This window comes from Mustela lutreola, chromosome 9, assembly GCF_030435805.1.
Source record: "Mustela lutreola isolate mMusLut2 chromosome 9, mMusLut2.pri, whole genome shotgun sequence".
NCBI lineage: Eukaryota > Metazoa > Chordata > Mammalia > Carnivora > Mustelidae > Mustela > Mustela lutreola.
This window is the reverse complement of record NC_081298.1, coordinates 114,161,523-114,184,762: the sequence shown is the minus strand read 5'-3', so window position 1 is coordinate 114,184,762 and position 23,240 is coordinate 114,161,523. Positions and strand designations below refer to the sequence as shown.

The 23,240-nt window shown below is 33.9% G+C and overlaps 1 protein-coding gene across 9 annotated transcripts in view; it reads right to left on the bottom strand.

Moving 5' to 3' along the window:
- Window positions 1-23,240, bottom strand: part of MAP4K3 (mitogen-activated protein kinase kinase kinase kinase 3) — a 209,373-nt gene that overhangs the window by 27,186 nt on the left and 158,947 nt on the right. For 4 of the 9 annotated variants that reach the window (XM_059188514.1, XM_059188517.1, XM_059188520.1 and 1 more), the window contains 9 exons: window positions 17,167-17,225; window positions 13,189-13,224; window positions 11,525-11,563; window positions 11,233-11,286; window positions 8,881-8,923; window positions 7,402-7,561; window positions 6,435-6,547; window positions 2,734-2,775; window positions 853-937 (listed from right to left, as the gene is read on the bottom strand). In XM_059188514.1, the coding sequence (XP_059044497.1) occupies window positions 853-937; window positions 2,734-2,775; window positions 6,435-6,547; window positions 7,402-7,561; window positions 8,881-8,923; window positions 11,233-11,286; window positions 11,525-11,563; window positions 13,189-13,224; window positions 17,167-17,225 (631 nt within the window). The remainder of the gene's footprint in view (window positions 1-852; window positions 938-2,733; window positions 2,776-6,434; window positions 6,548-7,401; window positions 7,562-8,880; window positions 8,924-11,232; window positions 11,287-11,524; window positions 11,564-13,188; window positions 13,225-17,166; window positions 17,226-23,240) is intronic. The other 5 variants (XM_059188515.1, XM_059188519.1, XM_059188518.1 and 2 more) reach the window with 3 other exon arrangements.

Below are 23,240 nucleotides of genomic sequence, written 5' to 3'. Positions count from 1 at the left end.
AACTTGGCTACCTGCTACGGTACCCAGTATCTGCTAGAGCATGGTAGTTTAGACACAGTCCTGTCTGAGCTGCTTTTGATAATAAAAAACAATAGGTCAAGAACTTCTCCACACTAAACTGAAGTAGGCTGAGAACAACTGAGAATGTCAAGAGCATTCCTATACTGCCCAGTATTTAGGATTAGTGCTGGCAGATTAAAGGCATAAGCTTTGTAGTCCGACCCTACAAATGAACAGGATTCCAAGTGCAGCTATACCCCAGACTGGTGACAAAACAATGAACCTCTCTTAATGTCATTCTCCCTACTTGGGAAATACAAGTTCCTCTACCTTGGATTTTTAAAAGATTTAGTAAGACGTGCAGGCATGTATTCATGTAGCTCTTACATACACAGATACTAAGATATATAGTGAGAGAATGCTGGTTGTCTTTTGTCAGTGACTAATGACAACGATTCTTACTATGACTCCCTTTAAGGTGGAGAGGCCCTCTAGAGTGTTCACTACATCCTGGACCTTTGGCAGTTAACTCCTTTAACAACAGCTATACCTAAAACACAAAGATACTGAACGTGCAGCTACAGAAAAAAACTTCTTTGGAGGAAATCAGGGTGGCATAGAGTATATGGTTTCACTCTATTGATATGGGGACCACACAGTGAAATTTTAGTGTTACAGGTCACTTCAAACACTGCTAATAACACGGAGAAACATATTTACCTTGAACAATTTTTTAAAATTATAACAAAAAAATTTTCAGAAGGGTATTCTGAACATGAAGAAAACTGAATGCTTTCATGGCCTCATGTTAAAAAACAGTAAGAAAGATAACACAGAAACATATAGTACTACCTCTTGTGTCTGGGTTTATCCATGATGTTGCACAGTGAATTTTCAAGGGACATCCATTAAAAACCTTTGAAAAACATGCACCCATCTGGAAAAACAAAGAATAACCAAGTAATACAATATTCCCTGATAAGAAGGAAATCATAAATTCTACAAAGGTGAAAAGTTTCTTCTTTCATTTCATGACCTAAAATGTTCTTAATCATTAAAATTAACATTAAAACATGAAAGAGGTATAGCTGATTTCAAAATTCATATTGAGTACTTCAAAACATGTGTCTATACCCCTTTAAAAAAAAAAAAAGCAATGTGCTTATTCTCCCTGGATGGTCAATAAAAAGCTTTATTTTTTTTTTTGTTAATATTTATCAAGCCCATTTACAAGTCTTTTAGATAGTAAGTACCTTATAAGGAAATACAGTATCATTCATTTGAACTTTTTTTGATCATTTGAATAAAATGTTAATTTTGAAACTGTTGTAGGTTAGAATAAATAAATACAAGAAAGCTTACTCATTTAATCACCTTTTCTACCAACATCTTGAGAAAGGAAAGAATACAAAAATATTTGATGAGAAGAGCACTGTGCATCATTTTATGGCTGGAATGTTTTCTTCACAAATATGGAGATAATACCCAGAGACAGAATGCATTACTATAGTTGATAAGGGATTAAAAATACTAACATGAAAAAATAATATCATAAACTTTGAGGTTTCCTTTTCCTCAAAGAAACCTACCAACCAATATTATTAAGATATTAGTACCAAATAACAACAACCTGGCAATACCAGCAGGTGATAAAAGACCAATAAAAAATGTTTTTATGATGAGGGCAGAAACTGTTATCATTTAACTAGCTCATTATTCTTCAAGAAAACTGCCAACATTTCGTATGTAGAGGTGCTGCCTAATTGCTAAAAATCAAAGTGACAAAATGAGGTGCCAGACAATGAAACCAACCCCACCCATAAGCTAGTCTGGACAGCTGACAGGACCTGGCTTTCCAGTTACGAGCTCTTCCCTGTTAGTGGCACCTGACCTGACAGCTCTGCACTGTACCCAAACAGGCAATCACGCCCTGCTGTTTGAGTGTCTCTGCTGGATTTGGGAGCCCTACTCTCAAAACTTTTATTTTGTAAAATAAGGCACAAATATTTAGATCTTTATATAATTACGAAGTGGAGTGAGAAACTAAAAAGGCTAAAAAGGAGAGTTAAGAGGTTACAGATTAGAAAGGCAGCAGACACCTTCTAAATTAGTGTCATACTACATTTTAGGTTACAGGTTTGTAGTGATGAAAATGCAGTTCTATTTATACTGATGTACAATTACATGGAGCTAATATAATTTAATTGAGCTAATATAATTTCATAATATAATAACATAATTTTAATACTAAGGCAGCAAAAAACCCAACCAGGACAGAGTGGAACACAGGAGTATACCTAGGAAAAGATCCTGCAAACATTCTGGGGTTTCAGTTTTACTCATGTCAAAATAGAGTTTGGGCCAGATGGTCCTTTAATATTTCTTCTAGTTTTAAACTTCTGTTTTTGACAATTAAAAAATGTGTCATGTCTACATTTTGTACTTCCTATTATATCCATGTGCCTTTTTTACATTTCTTCAAAAATATCTACAAAGAAGATATTAACAAATTTTGGAATAAAGGAATTTTAAAATGTGTGATTTACCGTAATTTTATTTTGTAAAGCTACTTTTCAGATGTAACAATATTTAAGTTAGCAATCTTAGACTTTTTAAAAATTAATAAAGGAGATTCTTTCAAACAAGTAGAAAATCTAACCAAAGATACAGAGCCAAGCAATTATCTTTCATTGTATTTAGCTTGAAAACAACCTGTTTGATATTTATACTTACATGCACTTTAGGTGTTGGGGGTAGACCGTTACTAATAGGCTTCTAGAAAAAGAATACATGCATGAATACACTTTTTGTTGCTATCTGGTATAAAATACTGTATTTCAAACACATGTATCAAAATAAAATACATGAACCCTTTCTTTTTGTAAAACGAAACAATATAGGTAAGGCTGAAGTTCCCTATAATCCTTCTATAGTCCACTTACTCCTGGTACCCACCTCCCCAAAAACTGATTTAGTGTGTACCCTCCCTTTCTTCTAGATAACCATATGAACTCATGTATTTGTGTATGTTTTCATACCTCTTTCATGTGTATGTATGTATGTATATATGTGTATGTATATGCGTGTGTGTGTGTGTGTGTGTGTGTGTATGATTCCCTACAGGAAACACTTTTTGTTTTAGAACATAAATGTCACGCACTGTTTTATCAACCTCTTCTTTGCCTTAATGTTGGGTCTTGGACAGATCTTCATATCAGTACACATAGATCTGGTTCATTTGTTTTAACTGTAGCACAGTATGAATATAACATACTTTATTTAGCTATTCTCTAATTATTACTGGATATTTACGTTATCTTCCATTTTTTACTATACCAAAAATGCAGAAATGGTCACCCTTGCATGTACCTTACTATGCAATATGTGAATGATTTTTTTAGGGTACACTGTAAGAAGAGAAACTACTGGAACAAAAGGGCTGAACCTACATTCTGGCTGCCAAACTTTCTGAGTACTCATCTCATATCATACCCATCAGCAATGTAGGAGAGCACTGGTTCCTTATGATCTCACAGACACTCAATGTTCTCAAACTGATCAATAAAAATGTTTTCTCCTTAATTTGCATGACTGATTGTCAGGAAGATTGAGAATATTTGAAAAACAGTGAATTGGTTATTTGTATATTTTTCTTCTGTGAATTGTCTTTTCCCATTTTTTTTTTACTGAGTTATGTTTTTATTATCTATTTCTTGGAGTTCTTTATGTAATCTAGATTTGAAATTTTTTTTTCTAAAAAATGACTTTACTTACTTTTCAGAGAGAGAGAGAGAGAGCGTGTGCGCATGTGCATAAGCAGGGGGAGTGTTAGCCGGAGGGAGAAGCAGGCTCCCCGCTAAGCAAGTAGCCCGATGTGGGACTCAATCCCAAGACCTGGGGATCATGACCTCAGCTGAAGGTGGATACTTAACCAACTGAGCCAACCAGGACCTTTAGATGTGAATACTTTATCTATTAAATACATTACACATGTCTTATCCTAGCCTGTAGATTGTCTTAATCTTGTTTACAAAGTCAACTGAAGTTTCACATTTTGATGAATTCAAATGTATCAATCACTGGTCAAAGTATACTGATAAGTATAAGGAGAGTAAAAATAGCATAATCCTTCACCTACAACATGCTCAAGAATACCAGATATTTTTCCAAGGGGCTACGTGCCTGAAGTATATGATTTGTCCCCTGGAGAAGGAATCTCTTTGAGAGAGAGGATATTTTATTTATTTCTTAAAATATAGTCTTTCCTAATTCAAGATAAACTCAACCACTTTTTTTTTTTAAGATTTTATTCATTTATTTGTCAGAAAAAGAGAGAGAAAGAGAGAGAGAGAGAGATAGAGAAAGAGGACAAGCAGGGGGAGTTGGCAGGGGGCGAGGGACAGGCAGGCTCCCTCCCTACTAAGTGAAGTCGATTAGGTTCCGAAACCCTGGGATTATGATCTGGGCCAAAGGCAGATACTTAATCAACTGAGCCACCTAGTCATCCCAGAATGATACTTTAAACTCTATTTTATGAAAGTTTATACTTCTTTGGAGGTTAATCTTAATATTTTAAGGAATGACATCTTAATTTTTTCTAATCTGAATCAAAATTACCTAAGTGTGACAAAAATTAAAAAGCTATTAGTTGATTTTGTATACATAATACAAATGAAGTATTCTATGGAGTACTACTTCTGTAACTACTAGACACTTCTGAAATTAAGACTATTTGAAATTTTATCTTGCAGATAGATATATGAGGATGTATAGCCTCTCATGGCCAATAACTTCTGATAATGTTCTTCCATTTTGCAAATAATTTATGTACTTAGTTTTATATTGATATCCTTAAATTATGTTAGATCACCTACTCTGGCAAAACATTTTTAATTAGTGAGCTCTCAATGTTGTAACTGGATTTACATTAAGTATTGGCAGAACTGGCTATAAATAATTTCAAGCTGCAGAAACTAATCATGTTTTAATATATCATGGATACTGTTTATCCTATGATACAGTTATGGACATATTTCAGAATTACTGAGACTGTTAGTTTCACTACTACAGAACAGTAGTTCCTTATCCTACTGAAATAGATAATAGAGTGGATTAAAAACGCATACATAAAACACATCTACAACTCTCAAGGTTCTTACACCGCACTGCAGGTGTAAGGCTGTATATCTGTACTACTACATTAACAGGGCTGCTAAAATTTACACTGATGAAAACAAAAAGGCCCTGCTCAGCTGGACAGACTTCATAAAAACTTATTCCTGAAGGGCATTTTATGCTTTTGTTAACAACATCCTACCTAAATTTCATAAATTATGATGGATAATCCCAGTTAAGAGCTTTAACTGAAAATAAAAAATGGTACATCATATTATGTCATGAAACATTTACTTTTCTTTTTATTTTTAAAGAATTTATTTATTTATTTGACACAGAGAGAGAGAGGTATCACAAGTAGGCAGAGAGGTAGGCAGAGAGAGAGGGAGAAGGAGGCTCCCCACTGAGCAGAGAGCCTAATGCGGGGCTCGATCCCAGGACCCTGAGATCATGACCTGAGCCGAAGGCAGAGGCTTAACCCACTGAGCCACCCAGGTGCCCCTACCATGAAATATTTTAAGAAAAAGTTTATCAGATACAGTACAAAAGCCTCTAGCAGTGTGCTTTCTACCTAAGATCATAGCTATGTGCACATAAACATTTTAAATACACTATAAATATCTATAAAAACAAATATTAGTATACATAAAAACTTAAAAAAAATACCATCTTATCTCATGATCTCATCTGCTGAATTGGGGATTTTAAGGATTTTTTGTTGCTTTAAGTTCTATGATGACAGACATTTGTCATCTGATGATGAAGAGATTCTTTACAAATGTTAAAATATTTTTAATTCCCTGATAGATAACACTTATTTATCTATAACAGGAATAGCTGTTAAGGTTAATTTCATCTTTCCTGAAGTAATATTTTATATCTACTAGAAAATAATTTTTCCTCCTTGTTAGGTATTTTCTTTGAGTAAGAGTATAATACCATGAATTATGTAATCTACAGTTAAAAATCTGTCCTGAGTAAGTCCTAGCTTCCCTCATCTGTCCATGTCCTATTTTCCATAACTTTTTGAGACTGAAAAAGGAACTTTGTGAGAATCAATCTCATCACCATGAGAATAGTCATCTGTATGCAGAAGGTCACATTTTATAATCCACGATTGTAACCAATTGGCCATCATTCAAGTTTGCCACAGCAAAGTTGCTTTTTTTTTTTTAAAGATTTAAGCAACCCATTTTCATTATATTAAATACCATATTGTAAAATATATAATTCTAAAGTTTCATTAATTACAATAACAAAACTGACTTAACAATGAGAAAGAAAAAGAACAAGTAGAGGTTATAAATATAAATACCTACTGGTACATCTTTCTTTTCTTTCCTTGAAGGGTTTGTGCCTCTGTGTTCATTCTGTTGTTGATATAATGAACCATCTCGTTCACCATTTAACTGGAAGGAGCTCACTCCATTTCCTTCAGTGAGATGTTTAAATATATTTAAAAAGGATTAATTTTCATGAAAACTTTTATTCAGAAAATCATCAACTAGGAAAGAAAAATCCGATCTCTCAGATGGTTTCTGTCTTCACTTGGGATCACCCAATCAGAAATATTTAGTACTCAAAGAAGTTTGATACACATGTTCTGCTACTTGTATCTCTTTTTCCATATAAACAAATTTAAAATGAGGTTATGTCTAAGCACTTGTATTTGTGTAAAAGACAAAGGTATATATAACTACTTTCAGGAAAGGGGCAATTCACACTATGTTATCCAGGAAACTTTAGTAGTTCTTTTTTAAATTCCTTTTTTTTTTCGTTGCTTGTGCATAATGTGCAAGAATAAAGTATTAAAACAGCATCATCGGGTATTAATTTGGAGGCAAATACCTATCAAGAGTGACAATCATTTTTCTAAAAATGATTAAATGAAATAAGATGAAGAAGTTAGAGTACCCTCCCTTCTTTTTCTAAAACACAAGTAGCCTACAACCAAAACACACTTTCCCTGTTTGTTCAGAGTTGTTTCTTCTGCTGCCACACTAAGATAAATGATGAATTTAACATTCACAATTCTCCAAGAGGGAAGAGGTTAGATAAGAAATGAGAAACAAGGACATTTGAATCCCAGAATGAGTCACAGGTAATCCTGCCATATAAATACTTCAAATCATGTGGCAAAAGCAGAAAACATCTCTATTTTTTGTCTTCCTTCTCCACTCTCTCAAAGGAGTTTCAAATACTCTTAAAAGAAAGATACCCTCCATTTTTTTCATGCAGTACTAAACCCCGGTAATGTGGTTATCTCACCCTCCCTACCCCCATTACCTAAAGCAATGGGCTTTTGTGGAGGTAATCTGGGTGGCGGTGGTCTTGGCGGAACTTGGGATGGTTTTGCTGGGCTCTCTGAGGTGGGACATCTCTTGATAGTTCCTTGGTTATCATCCTCAGAAGAATGAGTTTCCTGTGGTATGAATATGGACTTAGGCTGAAATAATACAGAAAAGGAGACCAATGGTTAAACATGAAATTATTCATGTTTCATTCAAAAGGAAAAATATTAAACATTTTTGAAGTGTGTTTACTAGCTAAACTTCAAGGTTATTCAACTACTTGACTGAGATTATCCTACATACATCCTTAAAATGTACAATAAGGTGTTTTCTCAGGGGAAAAAAAAGCCCCTAATTCCTTCATAAGCCTTCTTACCTAGACTTGCTAAGAAAGAATATTCTATTTTTTCTGACCTTTGATTTAAATGATTCTCTTTTTAAACATTCAGGCTAATCAGATTTCAGTTCTTTATAAGGCTAAACTGTCTCTTTTAGATGACTATGGATTTTATGTTAATGTTTAATCTCTCAGACTGGGGCAGGAGAAGATACCGATTAAAATTTTTATCATACTGGAGAATACTAACAAGCAATATGGAATGGCTAAGAAACTTTCTGTGCAGACAATGAAAAAAACCTCCAGTCTGCTGACAGTTTCGAGATTTTATAAGTTCTTATAAATGTGTCCATTATTAGGAAGATTGCTCAGCACTTTTTGAAATTCTAATGTAAAACTAAATAAGCAAGTACTGTACTGTGTGAATTATGATTTTTTCAAAAGCATGAAAGCAAAATACAGTAACATATTAGTTGCCAAGACTGATCAGACTTTCTTTTATAACCCCTGATTTTAAACCTTGGAACAGCTCCTTTTATAAAGAGTTCAATTTTATAATTAAAATTTACTCTGCATATAAACTCATGAATTTTTACTACCTATATCAACTCATTTTGTCTTAAAAAATATGAGAGTAATTTTAGTATTTTATGTTTTTTAACATAGTAACAAAAGGATTTTGTTGCTAAAAAAATTTTGAAAATTACTCTATTTTGTACTTTTAATGTAAAAGTACCTTCTGACAGTTACATATCTATGATGATAAATCATTATCCTTTACCCATTCTCAAGAAATCAGTTACTAGTAGATCACAGATTTTGAAGGAAAAAAATCTTACAAAAATATGTGAGATTTCTAACCAGGTGAAATAATATTAACCCATTAACTTAATCATTTTCACGTACAAATTTCTAGAACTTATTATTTAGAATAAACAGTAAGTGACAAGTTGGATAATTAAAAAAAGACAAAAATAATCACAGTCATCTGTATCATGGTTAGTAACTTATTCATGATTTTTTTTGGTAGATCCCAAGTGAAAATAAGCTATAGAGGAAATATTAATCCAATATTAAGGTGGCAGAACAATCACAACAAACACACACACATAATTCAAATTGAAAAACCTACTTTACCTTTGGTGGCAAAGGAGGTGGAACTTTCGCTTTCATGGTTGAACTATAAAAACATGAGAGTTTACAATCAGAATTGAATTAGTACTAAAATATAATTAATTTTTCAAAGATATGGAAGAATATTTGCATAAACAAGTTCTCTTTTCTGAGATTATGAGTGTTTTCCAAATATTCTGTGGAATGTTCAAGTTATACTGAATGAAGTTTTATTCGGAAGTAATTAAGGAGATATGCTTTCTTGGTTTCAAATTAAAACAGGAAAAGATAACTACAGTTCCAGTTTATATCAATTAGAAGGTAATTATTAAAAAACATAAGCAGCAATTAGTTTGGGAAAAAATAGCAAAATGATATGGTATAAAAATATATTACAATGTAAGCTTCATTTTTACTACTGTTAGATAAGAAATATCTCTGACGAAGCTCATCAAAAGCTAGACGTATTTGCTGGAAAATTTTAGGTAGAATTTATTTGACTGAAGCTAAAATTCATTGCAACTCAGGACTGGCAAACTTAAAAGATGATCGAGCAAGAACTCTCAGATGAGGAAAGGGAGGCCGGGAGAAGCTAAGTGACCTGATTCAAGGTCACAAACAGTGAGGATAAAGGAAAACCTATGCCTCCATGCCTCCCGCTGCCAGTCAGGTGTTACTCTACTATGAAATTGCACCTTTCTTTAAAGGGGGGAAAAGTCTAAAAAATAACTAAGCATCAATGCTTACATAAGTGAAAATATTCCCTCTTTAAATATACACTTACATAATGGGGCCCCCCTGGGTGGTTCAGTGGGTTAAAGCCTCTGCCTTTGGCTCAGGTCGTGATCCCAGAGTCCTCGGATCCAGCCCCGGATCCAGCCCCGCATTAGGCTCTCTGCTCAGCGGGGAGTCTGCTTCCGCCCCCCCCCCCCGAACCCCCCACCTGCCTCTCTGCCTATTTGTGATCTCTGCCTGTCAAATAAATAAATAAATAAATAAATCTAAAAAAAAAAAAAAAAAAAACCAAACAAACCAAAAAACCACTTATATCCACTGTGTTTATTTAAAACATATCAGATGAAATTTAATCAACCAAGGACAAGCCTCTTTGTAGTTTTAGTAATAATTATAGCATCTACCAATTACTACATGACGGCATTAAATTACAAGGTATATTTACTACCTTTGTCAATTAGTTTCTTTCAAAGTTCTTTGTCATCAGCCAGTGCTATGAACTGAATTTTGTCCACCAAAATTCCTATGTTGAAGCCCTAATCTCCAATGTGATTGTATTTGGACCTAGGGCTTCTAGAAGGTAATTAGTTTAAAGGAGGTCCTAAGGATGGGGTCCTGATCTAAGAGGACCTTATAAGAGGAAAAAAGATTATTCTTTCCTTCTCTTTTTTGTGTACACACTGAGAAAAGACCATGTGAGGACACAGCAAGAAGGCAGCTGTCTACAACCCATGAATAGGACCCCACCAGGAACTGAATGGGCAGTCAATTTATCTTAGACATCCAAGATCCCAGAGCATAACAAATTTCTGTTACTCAAGTCACTCAGTTCCCGGTATTTTCTTATGGCAGATGAAGCTAAGACACACCCCAAGAAGTGGGGTAATGCTATAACAAGTACCCAAATACATGGACGCAGGTTTGGAACTGAATAATAGGTAGAGGCTGGAAGAGTTCTAAGGTACAGGCTAGAACTGAGGATGCTAAGAGTGATTCTGGTGAGGAGCCAGAAAGGAGAGCTGGAGAGAGTTTCCATCTTCTTAGCGAATACATAAATAGTCACTAAGAGAATATTGGTAGAATGTGGACATTAAAGGCCATCCTATTGAGGTCTTAGATGGAAATGATGCCCATATTATTGGATACGGGAGGAAAGGGGATCCTTGTTACAGAGAGGCAGACAACTTGCCTAAATTGTGCTCATATTCTAGTGTTTAGTGGAGGGTTAACTGAAGTCTTAAGAGTGAGGTCCTCATAGGAAAAGGGGGAGAGACTTCTTTCTCTGCATGCATGCATTGAGGAAAGCCCAAGTAAGAACATGGGAGAAAAGGCAGCCATCTGGCAGGCCTGAAAGAGACCTCTCACCAGGAACTAAACTGGCCTGCAGCTTGAGCCTCAGCCTCCCAGCCTCCAGAACAGTGAGATCAATTTTTAAACCACCAGGTTATGGTGTTTTGTTAATGTTCCTTGAGCTAACACAACTAGAATAAAGAAAGAGAAAGAAACTGTGGTATAACACATAATACTGTGTTACTACTAACGATATTAAAATTCCTGGCAGTATAAGCTGTCAGATTTATGAAATCAAGTCAAATGACACCTTTTCTTTTTTTTTAAATCAAAAACAGAAACAGAACTTACTGTTTAGATTCATCATCATCCCCTTCATCATCTTCTAAATGTGCCACATGCCCTCTAAGGACAAAGGATAATTCCACTGTCACTAAATGGACTTTACCAAAATGGCTTAAGAGCAAATTTTAGAAAATGCAGAAAGGGCTACTGGAAGACAGAATTTTATTTGTGCAGCTTTGCAGAACTCAGAATTAGACAACAACAAAACCACCTTAGGCTATATGACAGAGAAGGGGCAAGCAGACTTTACTCATCTATAACATAAAGAATTTTAGGTGTAATTCAAAATCAAAATTACCGCTGATGTAATTCTTCTTCAACAGACTTCAGAAGACTCCTTAAAACAAAAACAAAAAATATTGTCAATATATAAGCAAAGGAATACCAAGTACGCTATTTTCATCACTTTAACCTTATCCACAAATTTTTAAATTACTTTTTCCTATTTACTAACATCTGCTACAATGATCTCTATCCCATAAAACATCAAGTTATATTTAACGATATGTCTGTATTTTCTGTTGCTAATGTCTTTATACATGTATTTGAAATGAACAAAATAAATCCTAATGTTTACTGGAAAATACCAATTCAAACAGAGGACAACCCACCATGAAATGTCACAATAGGACTGACAAAACCATAATTGCAGGGTCATAGTCAGGGGTTTCCAGGATTCAAATTTTCCCTGGAACATTTTACCTGACACCTGAAATTATATTTTCTTTTTCTTAAAATAAGGAAGGTGACACACTTTAAAAAAACATGCTCTCAGGCAATCCTACAAAATGAAACTCAACATGTTGGATCTCTGCAAAAGCATGCATGCATGTGATGTGAATACATGAATGTAGTAGCACTTTGCTTCCACAGAAGACACTCACTTACCTGACGGATCTGTTCTCCAGTGGTGTACTGGCAAACACATTTACACTTTTGGGAGACTAAGCCTGTATCAGACCAGGTGCGAGGATTTTATCATTAGGAGCAATTTATGAAACTTTGATATTCAGGAATGTAAGAGCGCACTCGTGGCATTCCTGGAGTTCCCTTACTTCTTTCAACTGCAAGTTCATACAGCGTTATCTCCTACCTCCTACGTTACACTGCAAGTGTAAACACTCTGCAGCTTTCTTAAAGCCAGTGGGATAGGGAGAAATGCGGTTACTAACAGATTACTGAGGTAAAAGTGAGTCAACAGAAATTTACTCTCCTCAAAAGCTGTAAGGCAGTACCTTCTAACTATGTTCCCCTCCAATATATACTGGAAAAAACTGCGCTTAGAATTATCCAAACATAAAATCAGAGAAACTGAGAGGTATGGTTAGCTGGTCTAAGCCATTAATAGAATAGATTTTGGTCTTTAAATATTTTAATTAGGCCAGCTTACTAACAACCTAAGTATTAACAAATAACAAAGCTCTAATTCAAGTTCAAATGACATAGGAAAGCCATAAACTAATTGCAAATCTTATTTTGCAGGTTAAAAAAAAAGCCTGAGGTATTTCAGTGAAATCTATCATCTAACTCACAAAGCTCATCAAGGGCTAGCTCTCGGAAGGCAGGAGCTTCTGACTAGAAGCAGGATAGCAAAATGATGTGAGGTTGTGAAGCAAAGACAGCCTGAATCTGAGTCCTGCCTCCATCCCTGTAAGCTATGTGGCCTTCAGTAAGTTACTCTGTGGTTCAGTTTCCTTATCCGTAACACAGGAATTGTAACAGCACCTACATCCAAGTGTTTATCTGACGATACCCCAAATATGGGTAAAGTGCTTAGAATAAGAATTTAGAATATAGTATCTGCTTAATTTGCATTTTCTTTATTATGATTGAGCAACATTTCTTTAAACTAGCAATTCTCAAAGTGTGGTCTAGGGATCTCTGAGGTCCCTTGGTCTCCTGTAGGGCGTCTGCAAGAACAAAACTATTTTCATAATACATATAATACAAAAAAGCATTTACCTTTTGCATTCTTGTTCTTTCATTGAGAATGAAATTCTGGAGTTTTCCAGAGATTAAAAAATGCATGATAACAAAACAGATTAGTAGCAGATATGAGAACCCAGCTGTCTTCTATTAAGCCAGATATTAAAGAGATTCGCAAAAAAATAAAAAACAATGCCACTTTTATTACTATTACTTTGTTTCAGGAAAACAGTGGTTTTTCATAAAAAATGTTATTAGTGGGCCTCAACAAAAAGTCTTTTGAATTATATCAACATAAATAGAGTCTATTATCACATTTATTTGCTGCTTCTAAGTCTCATGAGAGAAATCAAGTGGTGCTATAAGGAAGGTATCATAAAGAAGTGGCATTTAAATTGGTCCTTAATGATGAGTAACTTTTTTTAAAACACACACACAAAATGTTACTTATGTTAATATGTATCAGATATATTACTATTTTAAATAAGGAAATATTTTGAAAAGTTCTCAGTGTAAATTTCCAATACTATAAATACTGGCAGTTATAAACCATATAAACAAAGGCTCACTGGAGTCCTCAATAATTTTTAAGACTGTAAAAGATCCTGAGACCAAAAATTGAAGAAACACTGCTTTAACTATTTTACTAAATTAAACATAGTATCTCTGAAGTGTACAGTGGGCTTTTATATCATTTTAGAAGATACAAAAAAACACTTCTTTTTTAAACACATGACAACAGTTTTGGGGGGGGCACCTCTTTATCCAGTAGAGAATATTCAAATTTGAAAATAATTAAGAGGGAAATTAAAAATGTAATTTATTTTCAATTACCATATTTAATTGGACTTACATAGTATTCCATTTTTTAAAAAAGGATCTTCCTAAGAGTGTTAGATTCTCCAACAGTAAGAGAAAAAAGTTAGTAAGCAGAAAAGCAGCTATGGCCAAGTCCCTATGGCTAGGGACTCACGTAAATTTTTTATTTATTTGTAAATCTCCTATGACATGTTGCAGATATTTTGTTAATAAAGTTATAGAATTCATGAAGTTTTAATGTAAAGAAAGATATACGATTTGTTTTTCAGGCTTTATAATAGAGAAAATGAAACATGGCTAAATTTGCTAAGAGGTTCATTTACAGTAAATATTGTATCTTGAGAGCCCTAGAGAAAAATGTGACACTGATAAAATAAACAGTATCACTATTTACTAGTCCACGTGGATTCTTATGGAAATTTCAGAAAGTAATGAAGAAAATAAAACAAAAATGATGCCCAGAGATAGTGAATTATAAGTCAATCTAACATAATTTGGAAATCTGGATGAAAAGTTAAAAATGCAACAATATGCAATCATAGATTAACTGGTGAAGTGAAGAAACAGATACAGGGAAGTTAAAAACCATAGCCAAAATATTTAGCATATTCAAATTAGCTAAGAAATTCATGTTGCTAAAATCTGAAATTGCCTAAATGGTTCAAAATAATCTTTAAGTATTGTCCTGATTATATTTGAATATAAAACAAACTTCCTATTTCTTTAAACCCAAAGAGCAGTTTTATTCACTCATATCCATTTGTTCTTACAATCAAAATTACGGAGGGTAATTGGTAAATATTTCTTAAACCCCGACTGTAATTGGTAAATATTTCTTAAACCCCGACTGTCCTAAATGCTTTGCAATGATTACTACATTTCACCCTTGGCACCTTACAAGGCAGGGACTATTATAATCCCTATTTTACTAGAGAAAATTGAGGTAAATTTCTCAAAGTCACATAGCTTACAGGAACAGAGCGTTCTGACTCCAGATTAGCATTTATTACTACTACACTCAATTGTGTCAGGAACTGTGTAATTCAGTTACACTTTTCACCAATATTTAAGTCTTTAGAAGAGAATTCATCTTTAGAATTTTTATTCTACATTAAAAACAAAATCAGAAATAACTGTTTTTTTTTGAAAATAGCATTTTGTTGGTTTTAAGTGATCAGAAAAGTTGATCCCAATAATAACAGCACTCAAAAGAAAAGAAAACCCAGTAAGTCGAAATACATATCATTCTGTTAAAAAAACAAACAAACAAAAAACTATCTTAGTTCCTGTTTGGTCTGGAAATAGGTAGAAACCCATAAATGGAAATCTGTCTGCCTGATCACCTATGGAGAAAGCAGGAAATCCTGTGAGTTTTAAAACACTGCCTAGTCACAAGAATAAAGCAGACATCAGTACAGTAAGAGAAGTGCTACATCCATGCTCATGTCACATGTATGTATATACCTATACACGAAACACAGCCAAAGGTCAAATGTCTGGCCAGCCTACCTTGCCAGTGATTCGTTATATAGAATACAGTTCCTTAAGCAGGGATCCAATTAATCAAAAAATGAAGGTTGGGCAAATTATTAACATTTTACCTAGCCAAAGTAACTATATACTATGAAAATATCTAACAATCAGAAATTAGACAATGGGAACTAAGGAGTCTGGAAAAGATTTAGTGACGGGCCTTCTTTTTTTCTCTTTGCATTTTTGCAAGTATGTAATTCAAAAAATATATTTAAAATGAACCAAAAAAGGATAAATGAAGTATTTCTCCAAATTATCCACTGTCTCTTAAATATACCAAAATTTGCTAAGCAGGTCCTTAAAACCCGTGACCTTAAATTTAGACCAAAAAAAACAAAAAAACAAAATAAACAAAAAAACAAACCATAAAAAGCACTCCAGAATTTTTATTTGCTAACCACTCTAAGACAAGCTTTCTTTGCTGTCCATCAACAAATCAGGACAGATTATAAATAGCATATAGTTAACTCTTTAGATAGAATTTCATTTTTCTACTAGGGAAGTTTTATTTTATTTTAATTTTTTTTTTTTTTACCATTTTAGGAAACCTAAATTAGGTTAATTTAAAAAAACCCAACTTCATTGTATTTAACTGAAGTTCAGCTTAAATCAAAACTAGTATCATTTCTTTAGGTTGTCATTCAAAGTCTTTTCTCTGTGTTGAGAAAAGAGTGTATGTAAACATTCAGTCTATAAAAAAAGGAGAGAGACATGATTTTGCATTATCTTTAAGTCTGAGCTACTTGTCTTTAGTCACCATTTCTCAAGTGCTTAAAGTATGGCTGTATATATACTTCTCAACTCTCTAATGTAAGTGAAATCATATGTTGACATTTTAGATTGTTGTGATTATTAATATCTACATTGCTGGGAGATTTCGGCAATTTAAACAGTATTTCTTTAAAATTAAGATTTTAAAATGATAATCTCTTCATGAACTCAGGAAATGAGAACCTACTGGGAACAGCAAGAGTCCTGTCCCCCCTTACCGTGCTGACTCAGGACTGCGAGCAACTTAAACTGTTACACCTTGCAAGCTGTGTTTTCACCCCAGTGCTGTATCACCCAGACAGTGCCTGGCATACAGGAGGTCTTTAATAATTGTTGGATCTACTTCCTGCATGAATTGATCATGCTTAAGACCCCAGACACATGTGCACTACTATCTACTTTCTGAAAAGCTCTTAACAGCTAAAAGTCAGGATAGAGATTTCTAAACAGTGTGAATATTCCCAGCTATTTTCAGAGCGAGCACACCTGAAATATGCACCAGCACAAGTTTTATAAGGAATAACCAGGCCAATTTTAAAAATAAAAGAAAAAAGAATCCTGAAACATATATTATTTTAGTTGGAATGTACTTCAATTTTTCTAACAAGTAAGGTCTACAAAGTAGCTTGATACAAAAATGATGACTGTCCCCATTAAGGCAATTACTGACTAAATGATTAGCAAAGCAGCAATGAAGAAAAGTTAAAAGCATATTATAAGACATACCTACCAGACTTTACTTCTGGAAGTATTGAAATATATCATATATTAATTATTACATATAATAAAATATACAATAAATATAAATACAAAATATAATAAATACGTTAAAATATAAAGTAACTTAAGTACTCTTGAATTTAAATTTAATTTAAAAAGTACTTTACTTACTTGTTTGCACCCAAAAAGTAACTACTTTGGTGTCCTTGTCCATATTCTAGCTGTAGATCCTAATAGTATAAAATAACATATTAAGCAAAAGAGTAGTATATTACAAATCATGATACACAAATATATACATTTCAAGAGAAACCCCAGACTGCAAATAAATCTGTATTGCTATATGTTCTTTGACAAAAAAAGGCATAGTAGGACTTCCAACAATAAAAGATGTCAGAAGTCTGTAGTTGTGGTTTACATATTTATTTAAGTTCAGTATTTTTCTGGGAATTTGAGTAATATATGCAAGTTTCATTTATGGTTATTGCTTTTGTAATTAAAATTTGTAAAAATCAGTTTTTAGAAAGAAAAATGCTCAAATAAGACATTTGACATCAAGCTATAATGAAGCAAAAATGATTACAGAAGAGAACAAGCAACAAAAATCTTGACCTTGTATGTAAGATCTGCAATAATGCTGTATATATACACATTCACGTATTTCTATTATTGCTTCATGCAGGTAATAATATTTATTTATTTATTTGAGAGATGGAGAGAGACCACAAGGAGGCAGAGCAGCAGGCAGAGGGAGAGGGAGAAGCAGGCTCCCTGCTGAGCAAGGGGCCCAACTCAGGGCTTGATCCCAGAACCCCAGGACCATGACCGGAGCCAAAGGCAGCCGCTCAACTGAATGAGCCATACGGATGCCCTGTAGTTAATAATTTTTTTAAAGATATAGAATAGGGTGCCCTTTTTAAGTGAATTATATAGATGAACATGCACAAGGTTGTAATTACACTTAAAGAGTTTTTAGTAATTCTTTAGAGAGTTAAGTAGCAAAACAAGTATCCTTAACTAAACATTTCCACTGAATGCTACACATAGAGAGTTAAGAACTGAAATTTAAAGGGACTAACAATATATCTCCTCAACTCAAATGCCTTCTTGAGGAAAAAAATGTTTTCTAACAATGGGAAGTACAAAGTAAAGCTTCCCGTCCTGTCCCCTTCTTAAGTCACTGTATTTCAAGCATGGTTTTAATAATGAAGGGGTAATATTTAACATTTTAAATGAATTTTATTTTCACTAGAATATAGTGTACTTAAAGTGTTTTCTAATTATACAAAATATTGCCCAATGCACAATTATACAAGATATTGCTAAATCCTGATACCTCCTTTGACTAGCCTTCCAACACTGTGCAGGAAAAGGTGCAACCTTTTCCATGTCTCCACATCATTTAATACACAGTTGTCTAGCACTTAGACTGCTTTTAATTAATTCATTTACCAATCTATAAAAATAGGAGCCAGGCTGTGAGCTCCTCAAATAAAAGTAAACTGTTAAATCCATCTTTCTTCCCTTAAAAGCCCAGGATCTAGAATAGTACCTAGTACACACTAACTAGGCCCTTAAAATAAATGCTTGTTTAAACACCAATACTTTATTTTCCTGTAAAGAGACAACTAACACTTCAGCCTCGTTAAGATACACAAATTCTAGGTCACAAAAATATGAAGCCCAGCAATATAAGGATTCTAAGCAATACACTGCATTTAAATAAAAAGCCCTTTAACTTAAATTTAAGTACTCCAGCACCTGTCAAAAAGATAACTGATGAAAAACAAAACCAAAATCCTGATTCAGACAAGACTCAAATTTTGTCTTCTTCAATATTTGTGTTTTCATGCATAATAAATGTTCTTACATAATAAATGACAGAAAAGATAATACATCATAAATAAGATTAGTCAACTTTCACATGGGTATCACAAAAATTCCAACGAAAAAGGATACCTGTTCTGACAATAATGCATCTTAATAGGATGATAGCACTGTTATCATAAGACTGCCACAGAATTATGCCACACAATTTAAGTGGTCATGACTTTTTACAGGAACTTTTAAACTTTGGCATTTGGGAAAGAGAAGGACTAATCTCAATGAATGCACTTCTAAATTCAAGTTTGTTTTCTTCAGCTATAGGTGACTGTACCACCTCTATCATACCAGCAATCTCTTTAGCCAACAGAATTTCTTAAGCCCTTATCAAATGAAGGCTTTTAAAAGCGTGCATTTGTGTAGAGTGCGCGTGGTTTCTGTTACATGAACATAGATGTGGCTGTTGTAGGAATAGTCACCTTACAATACATGACAACTACCAGGTTGATGATAATGATTTTAAGAAAAAAATCAATTGAAATTAGCAGACTACTTAGGAACATAAGAAAGGAGTCTAAAATAACTAGTGTAGTATTTTAACAGAAAAATTGAACATAGGTTCATATGCAGAACAACATTCAGGCTAGGAAGAAGCTGTAGATACATCCAAGTCAGATGATTAAGTGTATCGTGTATCAAACCCTATCAGGAAAGCAAAAATTAAAAGGGGCTGATTCTTGATTAATTCCTTCTCCGTAAATCAAGTTGTTTTTAGCAACCATGGAACAAAAACAATGTCCTAGGAATGTCATCAAGTAAAAGAATTATACTAAGTCCTTTTATAAGCAATGACTCTCATTTAGCTCCACTATTATTTACTTAGAACCCTATTAGATGCCAGAATTCAGACAGTAAATCATTCAAAGAAAATGAGAAGAAATAAAAAGGAAAGGAAGGAAAGTAAAATTGGGGCAAAGTTAGTATCTATTTATATATCTTCAAAACAGTCTAAGAAAGATTGATCTAAAATGCTTGTCAGGAAGTACTTGGAAGCTATACTGTAACAGAAAAATGCTACCAAAATCATGCTTGGAAAAGCACTCAAGATGTAACCTACATGATGGTAAAACACAGGATACCTTTGCAAGCTAAATAAGAATACATTTGAACATGCCAAGAGAGATATAAAAAAAAATCAGCAGCACAAATGAGACATCAACTTATTAATGAATGACAAGTTTACACAGTAAACTCAAATAAGTAACAAGGACTGAAAACACACAATAGCCTCATATAGATTCAACCTGAATGCTCAAGCAAAGATTGAAGGTGGTCACTTTAGCGCAATGAAAATCTTTTTAGGTCAGAAAAAGCCTAACTTCAGTTTTAATAAATGGAGAAGCACAGAAAGCACTGAAAACAAACAAAAAAAGAACAGAACAGAACAGCAGAAAAGGAAAATACGTGCTCAAGAAAATCTTATCACTGTTTTTTTATAAACCCCTTAGGAGGCTGCAAAATCTACACCTGATGAAAAAAAACAGAAGTTAATAGAACTGATATAGCTGGCTACAGAAACATAAAAGAAAAAATACGTAAGCAATTTATTTTAACCAAAAAAAAGAGAACAGCACAAATGGAGAGTATTTTTTCTCATCAAAAAATGAAAAAATTATAATATTAAGTCATTTAAAGACACTTTTTAATATGGCAGATAATTTATAGAAGTAAAAAACAACTGAGTCATAGACAAATCAAAAAAAGATTTTATTTTTTAAAAAACAGAGAAGCCAGTGAGGTCAGAACACTAACAGATGAGTACTAAGCAGTATTCATGACTTACATGTCAAACTTGGAAATAAAGATCAGCAGGATAGGTTTGCCATTCCAGAAAATGTCCTATCATTGTGCATCTATGAAATGAATTCTCCTTAGAAACTGTCTTTATTAAGTATCAGGTAAGAAGAGTAACCACACCAGCAAAACTTAATGATAAGTAACAGTTTAATAAACTTGAAATAAACAAAGTTAGTATTTACTGTTAGTATTTACTGTACTTTTTCAGACTAAACTTTTTTAGACTTTTCAGTTTTGACCTAATTAAGGGGTAATTTTAAAGTACTTTTGTTATGTTTACTGATAATGACCAACTGGGTTTATCTTTCTGATGTTTTTAATTATAATTAAAATATTTTATTCCTACTTTTTGGGCATACCTTACATTTCTTCAGAGCAAAGATTATATTACTATTTATGTTCCTCCACAGCAATTAATATAGTGTTTTGCATATAGTTAACTTTAAGTATATTTTTCATTGGTATATAGGCTAAAATATCCAGTAAAATTAGGCAAACTAGAAAATATTGGCCATCAGTTAACTAGATGTGTAATCTTCTAATCTGAAGACAGGATTTTTTTTTACATCAGATAAATCCATTTTATGGTTATGGGCCTAACTCTTACTAATTTTTAAAATAATATATTTTATTGAATCAGCATATCCAAATACTATCATTTCACCATGTAATAAATATAAAAATGATTAAGGATATGTTTCCATTTCTTTCTTTTTAATTGAAGTAGAGTTGACACATATCACATTAGTTTCAGGGGTACAACATGTGATTCAAAACCTCTATACATTATGCAGTGCTCCCCACCACTGCAGCTGCCTTCTGTCACCACAAGTTTTTACAACACCACTGACTATATTGCCTATGTTACACCTGTATCCCTGTACAGAATTTATTCTGTAACTGGAAGCCTATACCTTCCACTCCCCTTCACCTATTCTGACCATCTCTCACCCCCTCTCTTATGGCAACCACTAGCTTGTTCTCTGTATTTAGGGGTGTGTTTCTTTTTTTTCTTTTTTCTTTCTTTTTTTTTTCTTCCTTTTTGGCTTGTCTGTTCACTACTCTTTTAGATTCCACCTGTGAGTGAAATCATATGGTATTTGTCTCTGACTTATTTCACTTAGCACACCTTCTAGGTCCATTCATGGTTTTGCAAATGGAAAGGTCTCATCCTTTTTTTAATTGCTGAGTAATTAATATTCCGGTGTGTGTGTGTGTGTGTGTGTGTGTGTGTGTCTACCACATCTTCTTCAGCCATTCATCTATCTATGAACACTTAAGTTTCAACGCTTTGGCTACTGTAAATGCTGCTGCAATAAACAGAGGGTCCATATATCTTTCAAAATGAGTGTTCTCATTTTCTATTTGGTATCTCTAATTTTAATTTTTTTCAGGAACCTCCACATTGTTTTCCATAGTGGCTGTACTAATTTAATTTACATCCCCACTTAACAAAGTGCACAAGGACTCCTTTGTCCCGTATCTTTTTTTTTCTTTTAAAGATTTTATTTATTTATTTGATAGAGAGCAAGAGGGAGAGCAAGCAGAGGGAGGAGCAGCAAAGAGAGGGGGTGAAGCAGGCTCCCCACCGAGCAGGGAGCCCGATGTGGGACTCGATCCCATGACCCCGAGATCATGACCCGAGCAGAAGGCAGTCACTTAACCAACTGAGCCACTCAGGTGCCCCCTTTGTCCCATATCTTTGCCAGCACTTATTATTTCTTGACTTTTTGATTCTAGCCACTCTGACAGGTCTTGAGGTGATATCCCAATGTGGTTTTGATTTATTTGCATTTGCCTAATGATTAGTGTTGCTGAACATCTTTCCATGTGACTGTTGCCTATCTGCTGTCATGGGAAAATGTCTATTCAGGTCCTCTGCTCATTTTTTTAACCAGATAGTCTTTTTTTGGTGTTGTGAATATTTTTTAGATATTTTGGATATTAACCCCTTATTGAATATATCATTTGCAAATATCTTTTCCCATTCAATAGGTTATATTTTCGTTTTGCCGATGGTTTCCTTGTCTGTGCAAAAGCTTCTTATTTTGCTGTAGTCCCAATATTTTTAAAGATTTCTTTTTAAAGATTTTATTTATTTGACAGAGAGAGATCACATAGGTAGAGAGGCAGGCAGAGAGAGCTAGAGGAGGAAGCAGGCTCCCCGCTGAGCAGAGAGCCCAATATGGGGCTCGATCCCAGGACCCTGGGACTACGACCTGCATCGAAGGCAGAGGCCTCAACCCACTGAGCCACGAAGGCACCCCCCAATAATTTATTTTTGCTTTTGTTTTCCTTGTCTCAAATATCTAGAAAACGTTGCTAAGGCAACAAAGGAGATTACTGCCTATGTTTTCTTCTAGAAGCAAAATTCTTATTATTTAATTATTGTATCATGGTGAGGCTTTCTAACTTTGGCATTTTCTCAAAATCTGCAGACCTTTTTTTACTAACAATTCTGGAAATCAAGCTTTGTTCTCCTGGTTTCATACATTATGATTATCTAATTAAAACAAATCTCTGTACTGTAATAATGAAAATTGAGATGTAATAGTCTCAATTCA